Source organism: Myzus persicae, unplaced genomic scaffold (assembly GCF_001856785.1).
Source record: "Myzus persicae strain clone G006 unplaced genomic scaffold, MPER_G0061.0, whole genome shotgun sequence".
NCBI classification, from domain to species: Eukaryota; Metazoa; Arthropoda; class Insecta; order Hemiptera; family Aphididae; genus Myzus; species Myzus persicae.
The window spans coordinates 32,658-57,889 of NW_019103602.1; the positions used below are offsets into that span (position 1 = coordinate 32,658).

Sequence of the window (25,232 nt, forward strand, 5' to 3'; positions counted from 1 at the left end):
GTGTTCGCTCGTTATAAGTCTTAACTATACTGACAAAATATAATTTTCTGTACTTTACGGTGAATATATATATTTATGGCTGTACGCCTGTTGACTGTACCTATGTATAATATTTTCATTTAAAGGCCATAGTTGCCGGGTTTTAAATCAATAAAAAAAAAAATTATTAAACTCAAATCGATTATAATGACAACAGCTGTTAAGGTGGTATAGGTACTTGTATATAATGTAATATATAGTTTATGTAAACGTCAGAAAATATTATCATAATATTATACATAATATATTATTTTAGTATTATGTTTATCGTGTCTACATTATTATAATGCAACTGGTGTAATGACCTTATATCACGGTTCTTTAGCATATTTAATAATTTCTGCGAATGTCTTAACTGTTTTAAGTAAACGGAGATTTCATACTAATTACTGTACAGTTTTGTTTTACATTTTTAGCGCAACTACATATTATGACGTATTTTATTATAGAGACAATGCAAATAAGTATAAGTATGATAAAAACTAATACTTTAAATTACTGGAATAAGTTTAATTAGTAAAGTGGATTTTCCACCATACCCAACATTTAAGGTACTAAAAATGTATTAGTATACAAAGATCTTGGACCTTTGGGATTTCTAAATTTCTCACTAAAAAAAAAATAACAGCTCAAAATCTTTTTTAGGATGATTAATATTCATTTATTATCATTGCACATACCCCCTTAAGTGTCCTAAAAACACCCATATACATTTAACACCATAATATGCCTAATACAAAAAGTATTTCTGTTCAATTATATAATTATCCAGGAAACGACTTGCAGATGTAGGAATATGTGGAGACGAGTCGTAAGATTACGATTGAATCCAATTTATATGGTATTACTAATTATTATTTTATGTTGGTTTTTGTCTCAGGAACCACAAAAAAAGTAAAAGAAATATTTATGATAGAGTGGAAATCATTTAAGTACACATTTTTGTGTATCCAATTTATATTGTATTTACTAATTATTATTTTATGTTGGTTTTTGTCTCAGGAACCACGAAAAAAACAAAAGAAATATTTATGATAGGGTCGAAATCATTTAAGTACATATTTTTGTGTAATTTTATTGAAGTATTAGCGGATACCGACGAACGTCTTTCATAATAACCATGGTAATAATAATAACAGAATGATTTCGGGCCCGTGACCATACACTTTATGGGTGGCATATAATATGTCATCGTTTGAGTATTATATGAAAAATTCTATATGAACTGTAATTTAATACTTTAAAAGGTTTATTCGTGTACATCGGTATGTATATATATTAAGTATTATTTTTGTTCTACTGTATAGAGTCAATAACTCTCGGGATGAATCTCATACGCGGGTACATCAGTCTTGGTATATAAAGACCGCTAAAAGGACTAAAACAGGATTTTTAATTAAAAACTAACAGAATCCCGAAATGTAAAGAAAGGTCCCGAAAGATCTATACAATATAATACTTAAGTCGAGACGAGGACGAATGGAAAACATATGTATTTATATTTTTATCCGATTAAAATATATAATATATCTAAGTACCAAGGTGGGTTAGGTGACCCACTTAGATAATGTGTATACGTTTTGATCGCCGACTAGAACCCAACTTGTCGCGCATCATTATTTAATAATTGGATTAGATATGGTACCTAATATACTTTGTACGTTACTGTGCGTCGTTTATAACGTACTTGCAATAATATTACAATATTTTGAGACAAATGTATGTAATTGAATATCGATGTGTGGTGATGTTGTTCGCAGTGCGTCGTGCCATCGGCAAATTCGGCTAGGGCAAAGTGTAGACGAATCGTGCAAAGACGTCAGGGCACGGACAACCTTTGGCGTGGGTAGGTCCCGTCGATAATGCTTATGGAAAGGTGCACTGGGCACAGCCGAGTTACATGGACGAAAATTTGGGCGGCGTTAGGGGCACAAGTGGGGGCGGCGGTACGGACGAAGCCACCGCTAACGGTGACAAAACCAAAAGGATACCTCCGCCGCCGCCACCTCCGCTGCCGCCGCCTTTGCACCATTTCCAGCAGCCGCAGCCGCAGCTACAGCAGCAACACCATCATCAACAACAGCAGCAGCATCAACAACAACAGCTACACATGCATCAACAACAGCTGCAGCAACAACAACAACAACAACGGCATCCACAACAGTCACAACAACTCCATCATCAACATCAGCAGCAGCAGCAACTTCATCATCAACAGCAGCAGCAGCAGCATCAGCAACGACAACAGTATCAGCAGCAACAGCAACAGCAGCAGCATCAGCAGCAACAGCAACAACAACGACATAATCAGTTACGCCACCATCAAATGCTGCAGCAGCAGCAGCAGCAGCAAAAGTATCAACAATACCGGAACCGTCATCATCAGTATCCGGCCGTAGTGGCTAACAGCGGCGCGTCTGTCAACCCTGCCGCCGCCGCCGCCGCCGCCGCGGCCACCACTACCACGGCTACCGCAACCGTTGTCAACTCGACGTCGTTTCAGTCAAAGCTTCAGCCGCCCTCGTCCAACAACGCGCTGCACGCCACGGCCGCCGTGGCCACGCCGTACCCCGAGGCCGCTGACCGGTCTGACTCGGGTCTCAGTTCGTCGCGCACGCTCAATTCGGGCGACGAACGGTCTGGGTCCCATTCGAGCGCGTTCAGCGGTTCCGACGACCACGCGTCCGCCGTATCGCCGCCCAACGAACAACATCAGACGCCGCCGTCTACGTTCAACAATATACCCGTCTGGAGGGACCCTCACATGTTGCAGGTACGTGTGTGTTTGTGTGTTTGTGTTTGCGTGTTTGAGTGCTTGTGTGATGGTGTGCTTGCGTGATGGAGTGCGCTTGTTTGGTTTTGTGTCGCATGACCTCTCCTATTGTAAGTAGGAATGTGATTTGGGTTTTCATTTAAATGCACCGAAAAAAGCATTCAAACCATTAGAATGGTTACACAAATCGAAAGAAAAAAAATTGTTTTTATATTTTATGGTTACATTTAAAAAAAATAGTTTTCCATGGTAAACGTAATTTTTTCAAAACCAAAAGCGCTAGCGAAAAATAAAATTCAAAATTGCAGATGATGTAAAAAATATCGTATTGCATAAAGTTTTGAATCGGGGGGGTTCATAATAAATCTCCAAACCGTTTCGGTATTCTCATCAAATTATTATAATAGATTCCGTGTAATGATAATAATAATAATAATAATAATAATAAATAAATTATAATAGTAAAAATAAACGATTATATTTACATATTTTACTACATTTATGCGATACCGTCAAAACGGCTTAATGTGTTGCAAACGATTAGGTACTTACAGTTTTGAAGTGTTAAATTGTTATGTAAATCCGAATGCTTGCACTATAATATAGGTATATAGGTTAAATCACTCAAACGCGTTTTGATTGCTTCGAAACGGTTAAAAAATGAATCATACAATCGTGAATTGTCCTTAAATACGGTTATATGAATTCAAGATATTATATTACACACCTTATTGACGTATCCGCAAATTCCGTTGATGTTTCTTTTTTGCCATTTGAACTTTGGTATTAACCATTTAAATTTTTCATTCAAATTTTCATTTAAATTCACCCAAGTAAATAGTTCGTACTCTATCCCGTAATATTACTATTTGTGGCGCACTCAATATATAAATAAATGGTAAATAAATTAAATTGTCAAAAAGTTTTTAAAATTGTGTGGTATAGTTATCTACTAAATCAGTTCAAAAGTTTTCGCACATATTTTAGCCCATGTAATAACTTACAAAATTAATTTCATCGGCTTCGTGGAAGCGTGTACATAATATATTATTATGTAGAGTAATATCGTGTGCGTTTACAATTATTATTAATACACTATTACATCTGCAGTAATATGCAAACCGAAATTCGCCGACCGAAAAAAAAAATTGCCGAAGGGTGACGTGGTACAACCCAATCCGGAAAGGGGAGGACGCGTTTCGGCCGTAGGCAATGAATAATTGGATAATAATCATTTAACCTTATCGTATGGACATCGCACTGGCAGGAATTGTACTTGTGAATTTGACACACTCGCACAAGCGAGTTTCGATTCGTGTGGTTCGTTTTTTGCATAGATAAGTGGGCTAGGTACTTAATATTTAATTAACGGATTTAAAGTAAAAATAAAAGTGGTAAGACCTACCCAATGTAATGTGTAATAAGTATTATGTAGTCCACTTTTGCGATGTATTTTTATTTTTTCGTTCGGAATATGTAAGACGCATAACGCTATTAATGATGATAAAACATTTTCTAAACAACAAGCCAATTAAATTACATTTTACATAATTTTTTTGTATTATGTTGTACGATATAATAGTATATATATTGTTATTTCAGTCGACGGAAGACTTTGACGTCACTACGGTCGTTTCTAAGTTTATTTTCCTATGCAGACGACTTTTGTCTCTCACATGTTAATAATCATAATAATATTCAATATACTTCTGATACGAATTATTATTTATTACTAACGCACAGTAATCTCGAAACGAAGAAACACATTCCATTCTTTTTTGCCTCACAAAACACTTTGTATAGTTGACCTATAGTAGCTGATTGTGTATATCCAGCTACGTAATAGAATTTTTTTATTTTATTATCGATTTATAATTGGTATAATATATGTTTTTTTTCACTACGCAACATTGTATGTAATAACAGTGGTTTCATATATGAGACGTTTTCTTCAATAATATTAATAATGGTACTTGTTTGTTATCGCACTGCCGGGCGACCGTCAGTCTTGCTCAGACAGTTTTTTACGTATCTTAACAAAACTTTCAAACAAAAGTAAATAATAATAAGCATAAAAAAAATGGACAATTTTCTAAAGCGTTTAATTTTTATTTTTACTGTTGCCAGACATTTCATTCACGTATTATTTTTTTAACGATAATAATAATTTGTATTATGTTTTTGTTATAACAACTAAAAATGCAATTTCACTATTTTAGAGCAACTCATAAATTAAATTACATTTTTAACATAATATTTTAAAAGAACGTTTAGAAGACAGACCGGTCGGTAGTGTAATCATTTGCCACGGTTGACACATACACTTCAGCCGAAAAGCCAGCGACACACCTGCGACAGTCCAATAATTTAATAAAATAAAATAAATACAATACATTCGACATAAAAACTTAAAGAGTATTTTTCCGTTTTCTATAAATCGCGTACTAGACTTCGGTGTAATAAATTCCAGTAAACTGAGTAAACTTACTAAGATACAGAGAAATATTATCCATCTTAAATAAATGAGAATTGTAAAATTAAAGACTACCGACGAACGGTATACCTGGTATCCATTTAACATATTTCGGGGTTGCGGGGCGATAACAAACAGTATCAATAGGTACCAATAATATCTCCAACTCTAAGAAAACCTACTTACATATATATACTATTATTATGTTATATAAACGTTCAAATGATTATTATATAACATCATGTACGACGGTTGGCGATTTGATTTGCACACTATACATATCCAATTGGCACTAATATATTATATAAGTTTATACCTAATATAAGATATTGATGTAAAATATAGTAATGGCTACTGTAGATCATTAGTCAAAAGGCTTTTTTCCAGCATACAATCCCTTTTTTAACACCCAAACGACCTCTATAATATGTTCGTGTACTTTATATATATTTTATTTATGTGTTTTGTTCCGTGAGCAATAGATCCAACATTTTTAGCAGGTTTAATGGGTTATTTTATTCTCCTCAGCTTCGACCAGATAATATCCGACCACCGTAATGCACAACATTTATACATTCAAACGTATTAACAAAAGCGGAGATCTTTTTTGAAATGCGTTCTTATGAGTTTTATGTTTTAAACGTTATTATAAATAAAAAATAATTAAGATACTCAATGTAATATTCTATTATAATATTGTGGTTATCTCATTTTAAGAGAAAATTCAAACAGAGCTTGTTTGTCTGTTGTAATTTCCTACTTCAAATCGTATTATTAACTCTAAAATGTCACTACAACTCAATTAACATAATATGGAAAAATATAATTGCATCATATTAATGATAGTTTTAAAATTGTATTTTAACACTCTATGGATAATTAATCAATGACATCTGTTGCTGATCATATATACATACGTATAATTAATGTGCGTTCTTTACTAATTAATTAAAATACAATTATTTGTAAGCAATTAATTCATTTTTTACTTACATATTTCATATTTTATATTATTCGCCTTAAGAAATAAGATGTTTTTGGTCATTTTGTGCAAAAAAAAAATGTTCCTTTTTAAATGAAACCAAATGTTTTTTGAATTTGTAGGTCATCATAAATAATTAATGAACAACAGCTTAAAGAAATATTTTAACTATTTACAAACGATAAAAATATTAAATATAGGTACTTGTATGTGTTATAATATTTATAGGTAGTTCCGTTTCATTTATCTAAGTCCTAAGTCCATTAAATTAATTTACTTTATAGCTGCTATTATAAAACAAAATAACTTATTCATACAAATAAATAAATATAGGTATACATAATTACTAATATGCTACAAAACATTCTTAATTATTATAACTATAATTATACATCGATATCATGACTTTTATTTTTAAATTTACTTATTTTATTTATTTATTTGGTAAATGATATTATTACTAGTTACTATTTAATTTGCCTCGGTAGTTATAATTAATCAATATGTAAATTTTAGTATAAATATTATTTTAATGATAAATCTATTGTGTGAGTTCGAGAAATGTATTCTCATTTGACTGCAAAGTTCAATGTAAAATACAAAGAATAATATTTTGTTATAAAGCAATAAATTGATATTTAAAATAGTTTTTGTTTTCAGAAATAATAATAATGTATACAGTTTATTAAAGTTTGTTTTTAAATTAAGAAGATTTTACAAGTTTGGGAGTCAGGTTAGTTCGTTGTGCTGCAAGGGGTTGGTGTTACACAACAATTGTGAATGGAAAACTTTTTTAAACTATAACCATAAGTTCTGTACAGCATTGTACATCAATAAAATAAATTTATTGTAAAAGATATATGATATCATATATTTGATGAATTTAAATTAAAAATTGTTTATTATCTTTATCTTATATTTTTTCTAATTGTAATTTTTCCCTATTATTAAAGGGTATTTTTTGTAAAAATTTAAAAAAAAATTTAAAAAGAATTAAATTTATTAGATACAAAGGTATAAATGTATTACAAATTATATTATGTTAATAACTATATAATGAGATTCTATAAAAATTAACAATAAATAAATATAATGAAATTTTAGGTACACTTTATAATATATTATTATCAAAATACAAGTTTATTTGAGCATAAGCATAGTTCTAAAATACTTAAACTTTAGTTTCATTGTTGAAATATAATATTTTGGAAATTATATAGTATAAAGGCAAAATTTAAAAATAATTAAATTTTCGTCAAAGCTTTCCCCAAAAGGAATAAAATTAATATTTCATCACCTCGTTAAAGATAATTAATGGTTTCTGTGCATAAAAGGCTGCAAATTATTACTCAACTCTTGGGGTTTTTATGAGACTTCTTTTCTTTTATATTCTCATAAACAGTTAGGTGCTAAATTATATTTTTGCTAATTTGTTATTGCTTTTAGTTAACCAATATGTTTAAAAAAACCGAATAGATGAGATCACTTTTATTTATGTTGTAATAAACAATAATAATTTAATCTTCTGGTTTGATTTTTATTTACGTCCATGATAAACTGAATGTCGAAAATTCGATATTATATATTATTGTATTTAATGGCCTCTTTTATTAAGACTGAAATGTCTCAATTTGTCATTTTTATTTCGTCGCTTTAATCTTTGGTAGAGTTAGTACACTATAACTTATATATAAATTGTATGTGTCCATATAAATAAAATGGGATTTAATGGAATTTAGACGAAATAAAATTTAATAGAATGATTTTTTCTGCGTTAAATAATTTGATTGCGCTATGAGTCTCGATGTCAAATCAACTGTTCACTTAAACTTTTCAATATTTCCCATTTCAACAGTATAAATACTTCTAAATAGATAACACAAAAATAAACGTTATTATTTAACGAACTCATGCCCTATAAATCTTCGGCCGTTCAACAAATTACAGGTAATTACTTTTAGCTGATTATCATAATATATTATTATTATATTGAAGGCATGTAAGGTGTAGAATTATACATAATATTATGTGATTATGAAATTATATATTTTACGATTATTTTTTTATTTTTATTACACAGTTTAATATTTATACAAATCTAGATACCTACATTTTTATCGATTTCCAATATTTGTCCGACTTTATATATTCTGCTATAAACGGGAAAATAAAATAAATAATACTACATATATACACATAATCATTATTATTTATTATCTCCGAACATTATTTATTAAATTTTTACGTACTAAACCATTGTTATTAGTTATAGGTCCTCGCGCGGTTTACAGTTTGTAAGTATATATATATTTTTAAAAGTCGTTATTCCTTTAAGGCTTTTGGAGCGACGACCGAGAATATTAAATAATATTAGCTTTTTATCTTATCGTTCTATAATATTATTATTAATACCAATTCTGTGGGAAAAGCGTATAAGTACTCAGAATATTATAACATATCAAACCGGCTTTTAGACGGTCGAGAAAAATATGTCACAAACTCGATCAAAACTCAAGATAAAATAATGAGACATGTCGACGTGGGTAGTACAATATTATACTCGCGTTAAAAGTTCATAATGATAACAAATAATATATGTTTGTCGACGGTTTCGGGAAGTGTGCTATAATATACGCACATAATATTGTCGCGTTATTATCGAGTGGGATATTGTACACCGTGGTATATATTTTTAAATATTGCATTATTATCGGTGTTTGTTTTGGTGGGAAAAATAATAATAGCACCCATACTCGGGTAATGATGATGACAATAATAATAATAATAATAATAATAATAATAATAACAATAAGCAAATATTATTATATCATACGCGTACCTAGACCCGGCCGGGTTGTCATAAACTCACTCTCGTCGGGTCGTAAATATCTCGCCGGTGTCGCGATAATAAGTCGTGTGGGGCCCCGAGCTCAACCCTCTACAGTAATAATAATAATAATAATAATAATAATAATAATAATATAATTCTTTACAGCAGTCGGTCGCGCGGCCAAAACTGGGTACGTTTTATCGCACGTCACGTCCGTATATTATTATATTGTAAAACACGAATAATTGCATCAATATTACGTTTCAGCGTATAGGTGTTGTGTACACAGACCGATGCGATGCACACGATCGTCGTCGTCGTCGTCATATTATTGTATTACGCCGTTATACGTGCCATGTAAATAATGACGTTTTACGCTGTGGGTGTTGCGCGACGGGTACCGTTTGGAAAATTGAACGAATCCTGCGACTTCGAAACTTTTTATTATTCCCCCTTCCCCCCTCCGCCCCCTCGCCGTTGACGTATCGGAAAATTATTTATAAAGGAAACCATATTATACTTCCCGCGGAGGTATATACTATAATAAGTAGTCTTTCTTTCCGTCCCGACCTGTCTACCGCGTGGTGTCTGCAATCTATGTCCGATCGGATCCGCATCATTATACCAAACCCAGAGATTACCCGAACGCCCTTGGGTATAGTATAATGTAAATTTATTTATATATTTTTTTCAAATAACATAACGTGGAGCGTTGTGTTTGTTTTGCCGTATTATTTTTCAAAAAAATACCGCCGTTCGTGTAGCAGTTGATCTACAACGGGACGATGTCAAGGTAATCTACCGAATTTGAATATACGTAAAATGTATTATAATTTATTATTTTTCATTAGCTAATTAGGACTGTAAAAATAAATCAAATTGTCAAATTTTAATTCACTAAAATATACTGTTTCGTGGCATTGACGACCAGCGCGACTTTAATATTAAAACTTTTATTTAATAGATAAAATAACTCACAACATTACTATCCGAATTCGGCGCGATTTCTTGATCATGAGCAATTAGGTATATAGAATTATCGGCATTCGGCATAAATGTATATATTGTGCAATGACTAGAATGGACAACTAATAAATAGTAACACAAGTGTAAAAATGCATTTTATCGACTATTCACTGCAGGAGAAATGTGTATAGGCAACCGTTGGGTATATGTGTACAATTTAATAGATCGCCTGCTTCGGTTAGAATTACAATAATATGTGTAATATCAGTATTACTTGCTACGCGAATGCCAAAACCCCTATATAAATAGCAATTCATGTTATTAAGAATTCACGCTTAGAAGATTTTTATTTTATACATAATTATTGTTATTCTTAGCGCATGTATTTTGTATAATATGTTGTTAATATTTCTAAGCCCAAATATTATTTTTGCACGTTTTATGCTACTGAAACACCTCTGGTTGCACAACGTTGATTTGCATTTGCATAATATGTTTGTATGAAATGAATAATTATTCGTCTCATTGCACATGAGCATTTTTCAATCATAAAGCTTCCACCGCTATCAGTTTTAATATCTATTGACGGTGAATTAAAGTTTGAAGCTGAAAGTATTTTGGTACATAATTATTTATTGTATTATGATTATTGAACAGTTTTTTGTGTCTGAATAATCTCCGTCCATGCGTGTTTGATTTTATAAGCTTCATTATGCCCTAGGTATACACACGTAGTAAAATTGTAAGCAAAACTAAATCTCAACTTTCCCATTACAGTTGGGACAATCCAATTTATTTTTAAAAATGTTTCTATGAAGATCCGGTATTACAATCGAACACCTTTCACACAATATCTTTGTTTTGTTTTATTTCATTCTACTGGGATTTATTATTTATTTACACACACAGGTACACATCCACTCGTGTATTACACATTATAATTTATACGTAACCAGGCGCTAGGTCTCGTCAGTAAAATCGATAATAATCGTCACAATGATAATCATTATAGTTCACGGGTCTACCCACAGACATATTATTTTGTATAATAATATATTAATGTATTATTGTGTTATTACTTATCGTATGCACACGTGTCTGTGGACCTCCCAACGAAGTTCACAATATTATGTCCTTATCTCGCGGGGTGCACATGGGGGGTACTGCTGCTGCATCGATTGTGCAAAATAATTCAATAATTATTGAACAACATTCTATGCCTTCGTTGTTTGCCACCAACTCACTGTTATACCTTTCGCATTTTTCAGTCGCCGAACGGTCCCATAAGACACGTGGACAGCGTTCAACACCAGAGCCTTTTCATGTCGAACGCGGCGCAAATGCCACAGATGATGTTGCCTTATCAGCCTTTTCACCCACCGCCCGTCGGACCACCACCTGCGATGCCGCCTCAAACTCCAACGCCGTCCGCGATGCAGCCGACCATGGGAGCAGCCGGAATGCTGTGGAAACCGCCTACCGCTGCTGTGGCAAACGGCAACAACAATTCGACTGCGGCTAACAGCTATTACCACCATCCTCGCCCCAACGAACAGCAAAAACTAAATAACAGGTACAACTTAACGCTAAATAATTGAAAAGTTAATTTTTCTTACTAGCTTGTTAATTTTATCATTAACTTATATTAACTTAACTATTAAAATAATCCCCTGTAATTTTGTGACAACTTAGTTTTTTCAGTTAATTTAAAAAATAATACGTTGTCTAAGTTAAAACCATGTTCATGCGTATCACATAGTATCTCTAATTGTATAGTTAAAACTTATTAAATATTTTGTTTTGTGGTTTAATCACTCCACAATCAAATATTTTATATAGGTAGGTACAAATAACAAAATAAATATTCCTAAATAGTGATTTAATTGATACAAACGTGTAATTAGTAATTACTAATAATCGACCAAACCACTACAGCTAGAGTGTAGTAATAATAAGGTGGGATTTGATTCATTTTAACCAAATATTTTGTAATAAATTAAGTTCCTTAATCACTATATCCGGGATTCATATGGTAATTAAAAAAAAAAAAATAACTGAATTAAGTTAATATTTCTTTACATTATATCATTGAATTTTTAAAATTGAATATTATTTAACTAATAGTTAAACTATTAACTTATAGATAAACATTCTTAACGTTGACTTAACATAACTCAAGTTAATTATTTTCATTTATACTTACTCGTCTTTGATTATTTTGAATACAAGGATAGACAAGTCATGGAAAATCAAATTTCTATTGCATTAGTGTTTTTAATTTTTTGATTGTTATTATCGAATAGAGTTATAGTTACCTATAGGTATTAACATATAGTTTGTGTATTACTCGTATATTTTTTATATTAATTCCAAAATGCATATGCAATATTACTATGATACTTCTATAACTTTATGTTCTACATCTTGTCCTGTTACCTCACAATTATTACAATGAATTTCAGTGTTTGAAAAAAAATTATTTTATTTTTTAAAGAACAAATAGAGTAATAGGCCACTCTTTTAAGACATTTTTAATGCATTTTAACGGCGTAAGACAAATTTCAAAACGTTTCGACGAATATCCTAATCATGGTATTGTTATATTATCATTGTTTTTTTTTTTTTATGTAATTAAGGGAATAGATATTCCTCCTTATAAATAATCGTAAACAATAACAATAATATTATTCCGAGCTTTAAAGTATTATAAGAAAATAAATACGAAATTTACAGATAGAAAAAAAGTACCTTCCTAGAAATTTACAATTCGAGAATAAAATAAAACGATCGACGACAGTGTGGGTGGTTGATCGAGTTCATATTTTGTTAAGTTGACGAACGTGAATCGGTTTGCCTAGAGAAGTTTGCAAACACTGAAATGTACACATGACGAATTGACAAATTGACAAATATATTATTACTTATATCACTGTATAGTTGTCAGGTTTAATAATTGTCGTCTGTAGGTACACTTTATCAAATAAAATTTCTCGTATATACGACGCAAAACCCGCGACATAACCTGTTCAGATTTTCTTATAACGAGCTTGTCTACACTCATATATTATGTTGTCTATCATGCATCGTTTTCTTTATTTTTCGCCACAGAGGAAATACGGAAAAGGACGTTTACAAAGAAATGAAAAGAGCCAAACAGCCACCGTACGCGCAAGGCCCTGCCGGAGGTGGCAAACACAGGGGTGGAGGTGTGCCCATCGAGAACGGTTCGAATAACGACTACGGGCAGGTGGAAATCGAACGGTTGGTAAACCGTCACCAGAGAGGCAATCGCGAACACACAGAAAAGCAACAAGCCGAGGCAGCTGTCCATCAGCATTTCGAGGAGAGTCTGAAACTTGCTCAGCAACAAAGGGTAAGAGTTTTCGATTAATTGTTCTTTAGTTTTTTTTTTTTTTTTTTGTATATAATTTCCTTACAGTTTATATTGTTATACTTTTGCAACACTATATTAATTCCTTGAAGATTGTTTTTTAAGACAAATGCATTATAGTAGCTCCGTTAATAATGCGAAAACCTATAGGTATATTTTCCATTCTTTCTGTATTTTTATTTTATTGAAAACTTATGTCGAATTAAACAAAAGTAGTAGAAATATTAGTTTATATTTTTCATCCATCACTCACTAGTGTCTTAATAAATTCTCAAAAACCTAATCGTGAAAATATTTGGAAAACACTAGCTTAGGTACAAAACAATTTGATAGTAATAAAAAAATTTCGATTGTCTATACTTTTATAAGGAAAATAACTAAATGTATCAACAACCATCGCAAGGTGTCTTTCATTGAGTAGCATAAATTATGAATATTATGAGTACCTTGTATGACAATTTAAATAATAATATATTTACTCACAAGGGTGTAGTTAAAGGAGAGGGACACTTCTCCCGCCTATAGCTACCAAATATATTGATGTTTAAATTTTAAATTTGGATCAAAATTTAGAAATACACTTGATTGCCGTCCTTCCCTCCTGATAAAATTTCTTGCTACGCACTTGTATGCTGATGTTTATTTTTTTGTGTTTGCTTGTATTTAAGAAGTCTCATGTGTAGTTGTTAGTTGACCTCACTTGTTCTGCTTTAGATCCAATTTTGTGTAGTAACCTTGAGTAATAAAGTAAGTTGATTTATTACGAAACTTAATGGTCTGAACAATATCTGCGTTTCTTATGGGTTTTTTACGATGTATTAATTTTTAAGCTAGTTATGAATATGTAAAATATTGCAATTTAAAAATTCTCATAGTTCGCTTAAAAGTTAAAATATCGTAAAAACCCAATGACCAAAACACTGAAAATACTCGTATTCTTACCTTTACGTGTCCGTTGTCGGTTCGTCCTAGTTACTACACGAAATTGGAACTACTGAACATGAATGTGCTATATACTGTGTACAATATATTGCTAGCTGTACGCTTGTAAGGTGGTGCCCTTTTAATTACTGCTAGTTTTTGCTTCACCAAATATCGTCGTCTTACCAAATTCATTAAATCAGTAGCGTATTTAGGTTTTTGTCTGGAGGGGGGGGGGGAGTATGAATTTGTCCAGTGGCATCCAACTCAATAACTTCTAATGCTGCCTTAAATCATAATAACTTTTTAACATCATCAATACATAATACGTTACCAGAATTCTAATATTCTATAACATGTTTGAATGTTACTTGAGATTGAATGTTTTGTTAACATAAAATTCCTATTACAAATATTTGTGGCATTTGAACATTATTTTTTTTTTTTGTATTATTTATATCTTCCAGCAAAAAATATTCCCAATTTGACGTAGGTATACTATCTGTAACACAAAATCAAATATTTCTTTTTTAAGATTAGCTCATCTCTCTTACTTCATCTCCTGTTATTATGAGTAATCAGTAACTTGCCAATGAAGCCTACCCGTTTAACTTGTACTAATGATAAGAATATATTATGCTTATTGGTAATCATGCATCAAATAGTATTAACTGTTAGTATTTAATATCTTATTATAATGAAATTGCAATAAAATCAGTGCCTAGTTCCTGCGTCGCACTATCACAGTAATTTACAATAATAAACGTGAAAAGTTTAAAATCAAAATTTTGAAGCTGAACTTCCGAACAATAATGAACCTAATTAAATACTTATTATATTTTAAAAATTAATAAAATATAAGTATATAGCTGTAAGTAATTAAATATAATATTAACTCTTCATGATAAATAGTATACATGTTTAGAATATTCCATGTTTTATGTTAATTTTCTCAGAATCAGAATTAACTATTATTGCGGTTATTGACGTTATTTGTCGTATAAATAAATTTTAAACAGTTGTACACTTTAACTGCCAATTACCTACTTCAGCGTGTTTTTTTTTATACTACAAAAACACTTAACTGAGCATACATTTCCTTGAGATGCAAAGAAGTAAAAAAAAAGTTACGGGGATCCCCATATTTCCCCACCCCTTACCATAAATATATTACTACATTAAACAATTATTGTTCTTTGCGTTAAAAATGTTTTCAATACCTAACCATTTAATTTGATTTAGTATAAAAATATTATTTGTCAAAAATGGTGTTGCTGTAACTTGTACAGTTTTTTTAAATAAAATTTTTATAAATCATATTGTGAAATACCTAAAGCACTCGGGCTAAATTGTAACTAGAGTACCATTTGTGTCAATTTCCAAATGTTAAAGGTTCTATTTATTATATTATGTTACTTTTAAAACACATTTCTTTAACACAATAAATATACAACACATAATTGTAGAACATGCAATACAATATTTAAAAACAAATCGTATTAAGTTTTTTGTTGATGCAACTGCAGTAGTAATTTTTTTTTTTATGTTATACATTTCTAATTTGAAACATAAAACTCGTGAAGTTTAATTTTGCTATGTATTTTAAGAAATGTAATAACAAAAAAAGAAACGAAATGTACATACATTTAATAGAAAACTAGAGACTATTCCAAACATAAGTTGTAAAGTTAACAATATATTGAGGAGTATAGTAGTGTTCACACAGATCCTCCTCTGCTGTCGGTTCAAACGGAAAAAAAAAAAAGTTAATAATATATTAAATAACAATTTTTTTATTCTAGTCATTGATAAAATTAATACATATTCCCAAACAATTATAAAGTCTTATTTTTAAAAATACATAGCCCATCAACTATTTAACGTGAAAAACAGACTGATTAAATTATACAGCTCAAAAAACACTAGAGTTCACAGTAGATATTTCACTTAATAGCAACGTGCCCATTGTATTTTATTTTATTTGTATTAGATAAATGGTTTATCTTTACAATAGAACGTATATAACCAGATTGTTTTAAAAGAAATCCATCTTTTAATCTTTATAGAATAATATGTTTCATATTGAGTATACAATTAAATAATTAGTTGTACACTTGTCGTGTAACGTTTATTGTACGTGTTAAATAAATAATACCGTAATAATAGTGTACACTTTACCTTCATAATTGGAGAAAGATTTTGGAAACAAACATAAATATGAGCAGGATCGAAAAAATAGATGACAACAACTTACTGCATTATGCATATACCTATGTATATAATTATACATATTATATAATATATCTGTTAACGTTAATATTATTATTAAATATAATAACATAAATGTTTGCTATGTTTACAGAAATATGCATTGTATTTAAACAGACATTAATATCATATATTTCCCAATCAATCCTATAATTGAATGTATGTGTCGAAATTCAATGTTGTATGCTTAAATGTATGTTAGGATGTTTGCCTTCAGATTTCTTTATCATAGTCTGTTTAAATCAGTCATATTTATTAAATAAGTATGTATTTGATTTGAACCTAATCATGTGACCCCTGAAATATCTCATAGTATATGAATTTTAAAAAAAGTGTATGTTAAATACAACATTATTTAAATATTGTTTTCTTCAGAGAACCAATTGGATATCAAATTTGCCTTCCCCGCCTAAAAATGTGTACCCAAGTCAAGGGCCTAAGACTCAAGAAACATCTAAGCAAAGGCATCCGTCTCTTAATGGGGCAAATCAAACAGTCAATCATCGAGGCGTCGACGATTGGAAAGATAAGAAAAATAAATATGCTCCTTCCAGATCAACACCTGTTGATCCGTCATCTTCTAGGCCTCCTACTGTGAGTGTAAACTTAAATAACTTACATTAACAGATAATTAACAATTTCTTTTTTAGTTAAATAATAAGTAATAACTATTATAAAATCGAATTTATTATCAATCAAATAATGTTGAAATTAGAAAATTAGTATAAAAACTTAGTGTCTTGTAATAAGAATATTTTAATTTAAAAATCAATTAGTTAAAGTGTTTGTGATTTTTCAAATTTCTAGTTTTTCAAAAGTTAATTATAACCATTTCCGTAAAGCTTAAGAACAAATAATATAAAATATTAGTTATGGTATTATGAGTTTTAAATAAATAATATATTTATGAGTAATTACATTATATGATTATGGCATACTAGAAATCTGAGATTAAAATCTTAAATTTGTATAGCCAAAAAAATATAAAAATGAACATTATGACCGCATTTTTCTCAGATTTTGGCGAGAATTAATTTTTATTTAATCCTTATCGATATACGATACGTGAGCACTGGGGAGTCTGCTTTCATACAAATAATTAAAATATAATTTGTATTTTTTTCATATTATGCACAATATGCGCAAAATACATTTTACATAAGCAAAATATATTTTTGTTTTTGAAAATGTGTAGACATAAATTAAACTTTTGTTATTATTTGTATGTTCATAGCAGCAAGCACATTATAGAAGTCGGACCGTTCCTACATCGAATTTCGATCATGAAAATGTATTAATAAATACCAACGATAGTGGAAACCATAATAATATGATCTCGTATGCTCCTTACATGAATGCAAATCATGTGTACGCACCTCCTTCCAATTCATCAGTGATAGTTAGAAATGAGTCTTCGTACAAAAACTCATCAATACCTGTTGCAGAAGCTTATTCGTATAATCGCACTCCTACTATTCTCACAGTCCCTGCTGTAAAATTAGATTGTAATAAAGAACCAAAACAAGCCAAACCCATGCATTACTCCAGGACATCATCATCTTCGGTCAATACTAGTCAACCAAAAGGTCACAACTCTTCTCCGGAACCACATCATCCTGGACCTCTGTTAAATACACATGGTCGTTATGCTTTGTATCCACCTCAAACTGATCAAGCTCAAAGGGATTTAGACACTCCCCCTCCTGCACATTTAAATGCAATGATGTCTAGTGCTCTTCCGAAATTTGTACCTGTCGCAGTACCAGTCGATGATCTCCAAACGGAAGCATTAGATCTAGTTATGATATCTAATAAAGCTACAACTGAAACTGATGTTCCTTTATATTTAAATTCTAACTACAAAAATGCCAAACCAGATCCTCAAGATACCAGAAACACACATGATATAAATGTTTGTGTTAAATCCAAAAAACATACTTATTTAGAAATGTATTTGCCTAATAACGATAATGTGAGCTCACCACTAATCACGTTAAGCAATTCAACTACAATTTCAGCGATCATTACGACGACACTCTCCTCGAGCAATTCGATAAGTTTGCCGTCTACTGTTTCAGCAAGTAATTCATCAAGTACACCAATAACCATTTCAACAAGTAATTTGATGGCTGTTCCAACTTCCATTCCGTCTACTGTTTCAATGATTGATCCAAAGACTATTCCAACTTCCATTTCATCTACCATGTTAGCGAATAATTTAACAATTATTCCAACTTCCATTTCAAAAGCCCCGTTCACAGCTTCAACCGAGATTCCAACAATTGCTCCTGCATCAATCTCAACTACAATTTCGACAACTGTATCGTTAACTAATGTTAAGACAGAAAGTTCAGTGACAACCTCTTCAAATGTCCCAATGACCAACTCGAATACCTATGATTCTTCTCCATCTACACCTCCTCCTGTGCTAATGCCTGCAACTTATACAGATATGTCTAGTGGAATAAAAACCCATCATCACAAATTAAAGAAAGCATGGTTACAACGCCATGTATGGGCAGAAGACTTGAAAGAAGCAGGAGTTAATATCGATCAAAATCCATCTCATTCTTTCTCTCAAATGGATGATACTCCTCCAGTTTTACAGTGTGAAATTACCAAAAAAAGAAAAATTTCCAAAAGCTCGTCAGAAGATAATATTGAGGCAACTTCGCCTCCAGAAATGTTGCCGTGTAGTTCGCACTCAGAACCGTCAACATCAACGGGTGGTGGAACCAAAAAGTATAAAAAAAGAAAGGTTTCTAATCCCACGATACCTCCGGAAAATAAAAGCACAACAGACAATGCCAGGCCTTTAGAAACAGAAAAGAAAGTTCCACCCATTAAGATTCCTAAAAAAAGAGGGAGAAAACCCAAAGTTGTTGTAAGCATACCTTTAAAAAAAGGAAAAAATAATGATGGTGAAGTGCGGTTTTTTCAATCGGGCCCATGTTTAAATGCTGGGCCAAAGATACATAAATGTCGAGAATGCCGTATATTCATAAACAATAAGAAGAATGATGTAATGACGCAGGATGAAATTGATAATATTTTTTGTCGGTTCTACGCATTTCGTCGGTTGTTCACAAACAAAACTGGACAATTAATGAATGCTGGATTCCCTGATCCTTTCTTGGATATTACTGAAGTAAGTTTGTGCACATTATGTTTAAAATACAAAGGAAATCATTAATTAAACATTTATTTTAGGATGATGCGAATCTTTGGCTGCCTAACCCGGAATGTCCACCAAGTTCGTTAGATGTTGAAGTTGCAAAAAAAGTGTTAGTTGAGGCCGGTCGTCAATTTTGCTATTTAGTGAAAGAAGAAAATAAAGCTCTAACTCTGTCGCCATATTTCCAAGGTAATTGATTTCGCGTGATTAAAGTAAATTAAAAAATTTATCTTTCATATGTATTGCAGGCAAACCTATTGCATGGAAAAAAGCAGCTAACGGCGTGAGGGAAATGTGTGATGTTTGTCTTACGACTATTTTTAACTACCACTGGGCTTGCGCAAAATGTGGTTTTGGAGTTTGCATCGATTGTGTTAAGGTATATATGTATATATTTTTAAATAACCGTTAATCTTAATCAATATTTTTCTAGTTATTTTATACCATTTCTTATATAAGTTTTTGCAAAGTGTACAGTTGAAAAATAATGCAACTACATACCAATGCATATATTAAAAGCTAATAAGACATATGTTTTAAGAAATTATCGTACTTTATTTTTGTATCTTTTAATATGTGTTCTTGTTAATATTCTGTTAATATGCGTGAATACAAATTTGTAGACGTAGTCGAAATTAAAAACAAAATAATTCATTGCTAATTTATTAACTCATGATTCTGAAACCGGAAATAATTAAAAAATTCTTCTTTTAATACCTACAGAAGTACTTATATGTTATATAACTATCAGTTTTTTATTTTTAATGGTCTGTTTGTGTTTATTCACGTTTCACTACATAAATTGAAGTTAGGAAAATTATTATTCATGGGTTCGCTTTTATTTTTCAATGCTAAATCGAATCACATATTTACGAGAGATATGTTTAATTTCAAATATTTTCTACAATGTTATACCTATACAATTAACACAAATATACAACGATTGTTGTGCAGGCGCGTCTTAACGGCTCGTCGGAGTCTCCAGACGCTGCGACCATGACTAAGAAGGACCTGCGAGAGAAGGACACGTTCACGTGGATGACTTGTAACAGCAAACATAATCATGACGTCGAGCGGCTCATGCTTACACAAATCGTAGCCAGTGATTCGATGGACGTTGTATTTTCTGATTTACACAAGATCAGTACTTTGTGGAACCTTCCAATCGAATGTGGTTGTCCAGAACATCCTTTCCCTGAGACACAGGTAAATATTTATTTCTATTTAAAATTTGTAAAATGACTTTTTATAGTTAAACGGTAATTTATTTTTTTAGTCAAATTTGAATCTATGTATTTAAACTAAATATTTTTTTATATCTTCACAATTTTTTTAATAATCTGCTCACTAAATTTAACAAATTTTACAAACTCTTAGATAGGTAATTCAATATTTGTAGGAACAATTTTTTAAATAGTGTTTGTAACACTAGGTGAACCAAAGCTCATGATAAAAATGATCGATGATTTATTATATTAATTATATTATGAATATTATATTAATTGTTATATACCATTACATTGTGCTTAAATTATCAAAGCAATACGAGTGTCAAAATACGATTTTGTCTAGCCATTTCATTATAACTTTATATAATTATACAATATACATAGGTAATTCAAATTTTTAATTTTACACTTAAGTGTCAATTGGTAATACATATACTTATTTTTCATTAGATTCAGCTTTGTGCTTTATTTTTTCCTGCCTGTAAACAAATACAATTTTTCCCAATATAGTAAAATATATGGTTTATTTTTTCAATATTATTATACCTAATTACATAATAATATCGGGCTCTAAAATGTATATTATAATATGTTCAGATATATGCTATATATATATAGATACATACTATCACTATAATATGTAATTTCTGTATTTTAAGGGTGACGCCAGTACTGATGACGACGACGACGACGATGTGCCCTCAATATCACAAGCAAGCACATCAAATACCGATAACTCTCAAAATGGTACTGCTGAAAATTCTGAAATCAGTTCTGCCGATAACTTGAAAAACGATTCTGCTGATAATTCAAAAATCAAACTTTCTGAGGACTCAAATAACATTCCGGCTGAGGGCTCAAAAAACAGCGCTGCCGTAAACGTGGTAAACAGTACTGCTGAAAACTCTAAGAAAAGTCTTGATGAGAGCTCTTCGGACAATAATGCCGAAGGATCTAAAAGTATTGTTCGTTCCCAAAATTCTATTAACATCGAACCACAGATTGCCGGGGTAAAATAAACACATGCAAATTAAATTATTGTTAAATTATTAATTATTTGTCTATTTTCGTTTGTATTCCACAGTGCTCAAATGACAGACGAGCGAGTATTCAATCTAATCCGGAGAGAAGACAGCAGCCATTAAAACACTTTGTCCGTAAGAAAAATAAATATCTGAGAACCATTCCACGCCAACCGCTTCCACCACGTGTAATGACACTGGCGGAGAGCCGAGAATTTTTCCCGAACAATCCCCATACGTGGCTATGTGAAGGAAAACTGCTGAGACTTTTGGATCCCGAAGATCCTACCAACTACGACATATTTCAAGTAAATACCTGTCCAGTTACTCATATATGAATATAAAAATAACTACTCGTATTATTCTGGTATACACCTATAAAAATGGGCTATCAGGATTTTCGCATCGAATACACTAATATTGATGCCCGTATTAAGGCTTGCTAGATTTGTGTTAATGTGTTATATTTACTTTAGCTGTGAAATAATATCTCAAATAATCTACTGTTTTGACGACCTACATGTATTTGACGGCAATCGATTGATGTTTTTTGCAGGAACAGTGGAAAAGAGGTCAGCCAGTGATGGTCAGTGACGTGGGCCAAAGGTTAAATCCGGAATTGTGGAGTCCTAATTCGTTTAGTCGCGACTTCGGTGAATTTACCAACGATTTGATTGACTGTGCAACCGGTATGCTTGTTGAGGGTAAGACAATGAAACAGTTTTGGGATGGTTTCGAGGACGAAAGCAAGCGCCTTAAGGGTTTGGACGGTAAACAAATGTTGTTGAAACTAAAAGACTGGCCAGTTGGCACTGATTTTGCGGACACCTTACCGGAAAGGTAACTATTTTCTTTGTTAACGTCCAATGTATCTCCAGTTGTTCTTATGTTTCTTGAATAGTAAAACGAATGTAATGTATTTAGCGTTTTCCGATACAGATTTGATGATCTAATGAGAGTATTGCCGTTAAAAGATTATACTCTACGTGACGGAAATCTTAATTTGGCAGCTAGATTACCGGCATGTTTTGTACGACCAGATCTCGGGCCAAAAATGTATTCAGCTTACGGGAACACTGGAAATCGCGATTCCGGCAAACAGTTGATGAGTACAACTAATTTACATTTGGATGTGTCGGATGCAGTTAATGTAATGGTGTATGTAGCTATTTCGCACAAGAGTGAGAACCAAGACGATGAAGCTGATCATGAATGGCACGTAAAGGGTAAGTAATATTAGCAATAATATTTATGTAGAAAAGCAAATTGATATTTTCAAAATCTCTAAAACACATTTTTGTCACACTTGATGATCTTATCAGTTGCTCTGGTGACAGTTCATACGTTGTATTATAGTACATTATTGAACTCTTGAATACTATTGACTATAGTATTAAAACTATTTTCTTGCGAATTAAAACGTATGTTCATGATGCAATTTCTTTTCCAACAGTTTTAAGTTTTTTTGTTCATTAACTATTGCAATTTGATAATTATATTTCAGCAACCGTATAATTTAAGGTGCTAAAACACTGTTTGCTTGACTGATTAATCGAACCTTAATACATTTTATGCACTCGAGTTCATTTTTATATTTTATATTATATATTTATATAGATTTTTCTTTTACGTTTACTTATCAATAATCTATGGGTAGTCCATATGATTTAGTTGGTTTAATTTACAAATGCATTTGTTTAGTTTGTTCTTACACGCCTACTACACTATATCCATGTGGTCAGTCGTTTTATTTGTTTATATAATGGATTTTTCAGAAGCGTATCGGGCGATCGACGAGGCTGGCTGTGACATGGCAAGTAAGAGACGGGCCCGCGAGCCCAAAGAGTTGCCTGGTGCGGTGTGGCACATTTATCATGCCAAGGACGCAGACTCGATACGCGACCTGTTGAACAAAGTGAGCGCCGAACGCGGTGAACCACTGGAACCCAACCACGATCCCATCCACGACCAATCCTCATACTTGGACGCAGATCTCAGGGCTCGGTTGTATACTGAGTACGGTGTCCAGGGTTATGCAGTGGTACAGTGTCTAGGTGACGCCATATTCATTCCGGCTGGAGCCCCACACCAGGTACAACCATAATAATAATAATAATAATCCATCATATTATACTTCATAATAAATATATTGTTATTGCCATTTTTCAATACACCTACTAGTTACTACATAATATTAATACAATGTTCTAATTTTTTTTTTCATTCTACGAAACACATCATGTTTCTTCGACGTTTGTTCACCGACACACAATAATATATTACATTATACTATGAACACAATATTTATAAACACTTTTAATTGTCTCTTACTAAACGTGCTCGTGTACCGTCTGCAGGTGAGAAATCTGCACAGCTGCATCAAGGTGGCCGGTGACTTCGTGTCGCCCGAAAACGTGTCTCAGTGTTTCCGTTTAATGAACGAGTTCCGGGACTTGTCCAGCAGCCACAGCAATCACGAAGATAAGCTGCAGATAAAAAATATCATGTTCCACGCGATCAAGGATTCGATTTCGGTATTGTTGCACGAAAATCTGGAAGAACCGCAGGAACAACAGGAACCGGAAGAGGAGCAGGAGCAGTAAATGCTTATTTATTATTATTTCTGTCTATGGTAATTTATTATTATTTAATTTTGACTATTTTTTCTCTCATTGTTATTACATATATTAATTTGTAAATAATCTATAAACAACATTTTATTTTTTCCCGTTATAATAATATTACTATTTTTCATATAGTATATTATATAAATATATACATAATATATATTTATATTATATCACGATAAAAAAACGTTTCATAAATTTTATGTTGGTGCTCCCGGTAGCACAAAAAGGGGTTTTTTCATTAAATTATATGTTTGATTTTTTTTTTTGTTTAATTGTGATAATATGACTTCTTGTATTTAGAACTTTAGATTATTATTATTTTTATTTGTATTATTATTTTCTATCTTTGATTTTGTTAACATCATATTTTAGTAATATTCATTATTAAAATGATATATTGTCATTTGGAAAAAAATACACAAAAACAAACAAGATATAGTACAATTTATACAAGAAATGTCGATTTAAACAATATATTAATTTTTTTGTACGTTACTATTTACATAATTTTTTTTTATTATTATTTTCTCGTA

The 25,232-nt window shown here is 31.5% G+C and overlaps 1 protein-coding gene across 3 annotated transcripts; it reads left to right on the forward strand.

Annotated features, from left to right (window-relative positions):
• Positions 1–1,783: 1,783 nt before the first annotated feature.
• LOC111034872 (lysine-specific demethylase 3A-like) lies at positions 1,784–24,774 on the forward strand. 3 transcript variants are annotated; one of them, XM_022316277.1, is made up of 14 exons: positions 1,784–2,812; positions 11,332–11,636; positions 13,172–13,436; positions 17,019–17,237; positions 17,878–19,791; positions 19,854–20,007; positions 20,067–20,197; positions 20,773–21,024; positions 21,707–22,057; positions 22,132–22,377; positions 22,626–22,909; positions 23,009–23,295; positions 23,845–24,161; positions 24,427–24,774. In XM_022316277.1, the coding sequence occupies exons 1-14, from the start codon at positions 1,940–1,942 to the stop codon at positions 24,670–24,672; spliced, it is 5,844 nt and encodes a 1,947-aa protein (XP_022171969.1). In that variant the 5' UTR covers positions 1,784–1,939; the 3' UTR covers positions 24,673–24,774. The 3 variants fall into 3 exon arrangements, with proteins under 3 accessions (XP_022171969.1, XP_022171967.1, XP_022171968.1); XM_022316275.1 differs by having other exon boundaries at positions 1,785–2,812; positions 22,994–23,295; XM_022316276.1 differs by having other exon boundaries at positions 1,785–2,812; positions 17,881–19,791; positions 22,994–23,295.
• The last annotated feature ends 458 nt before the right edge of the window (positions 24,775–25,232 follow it).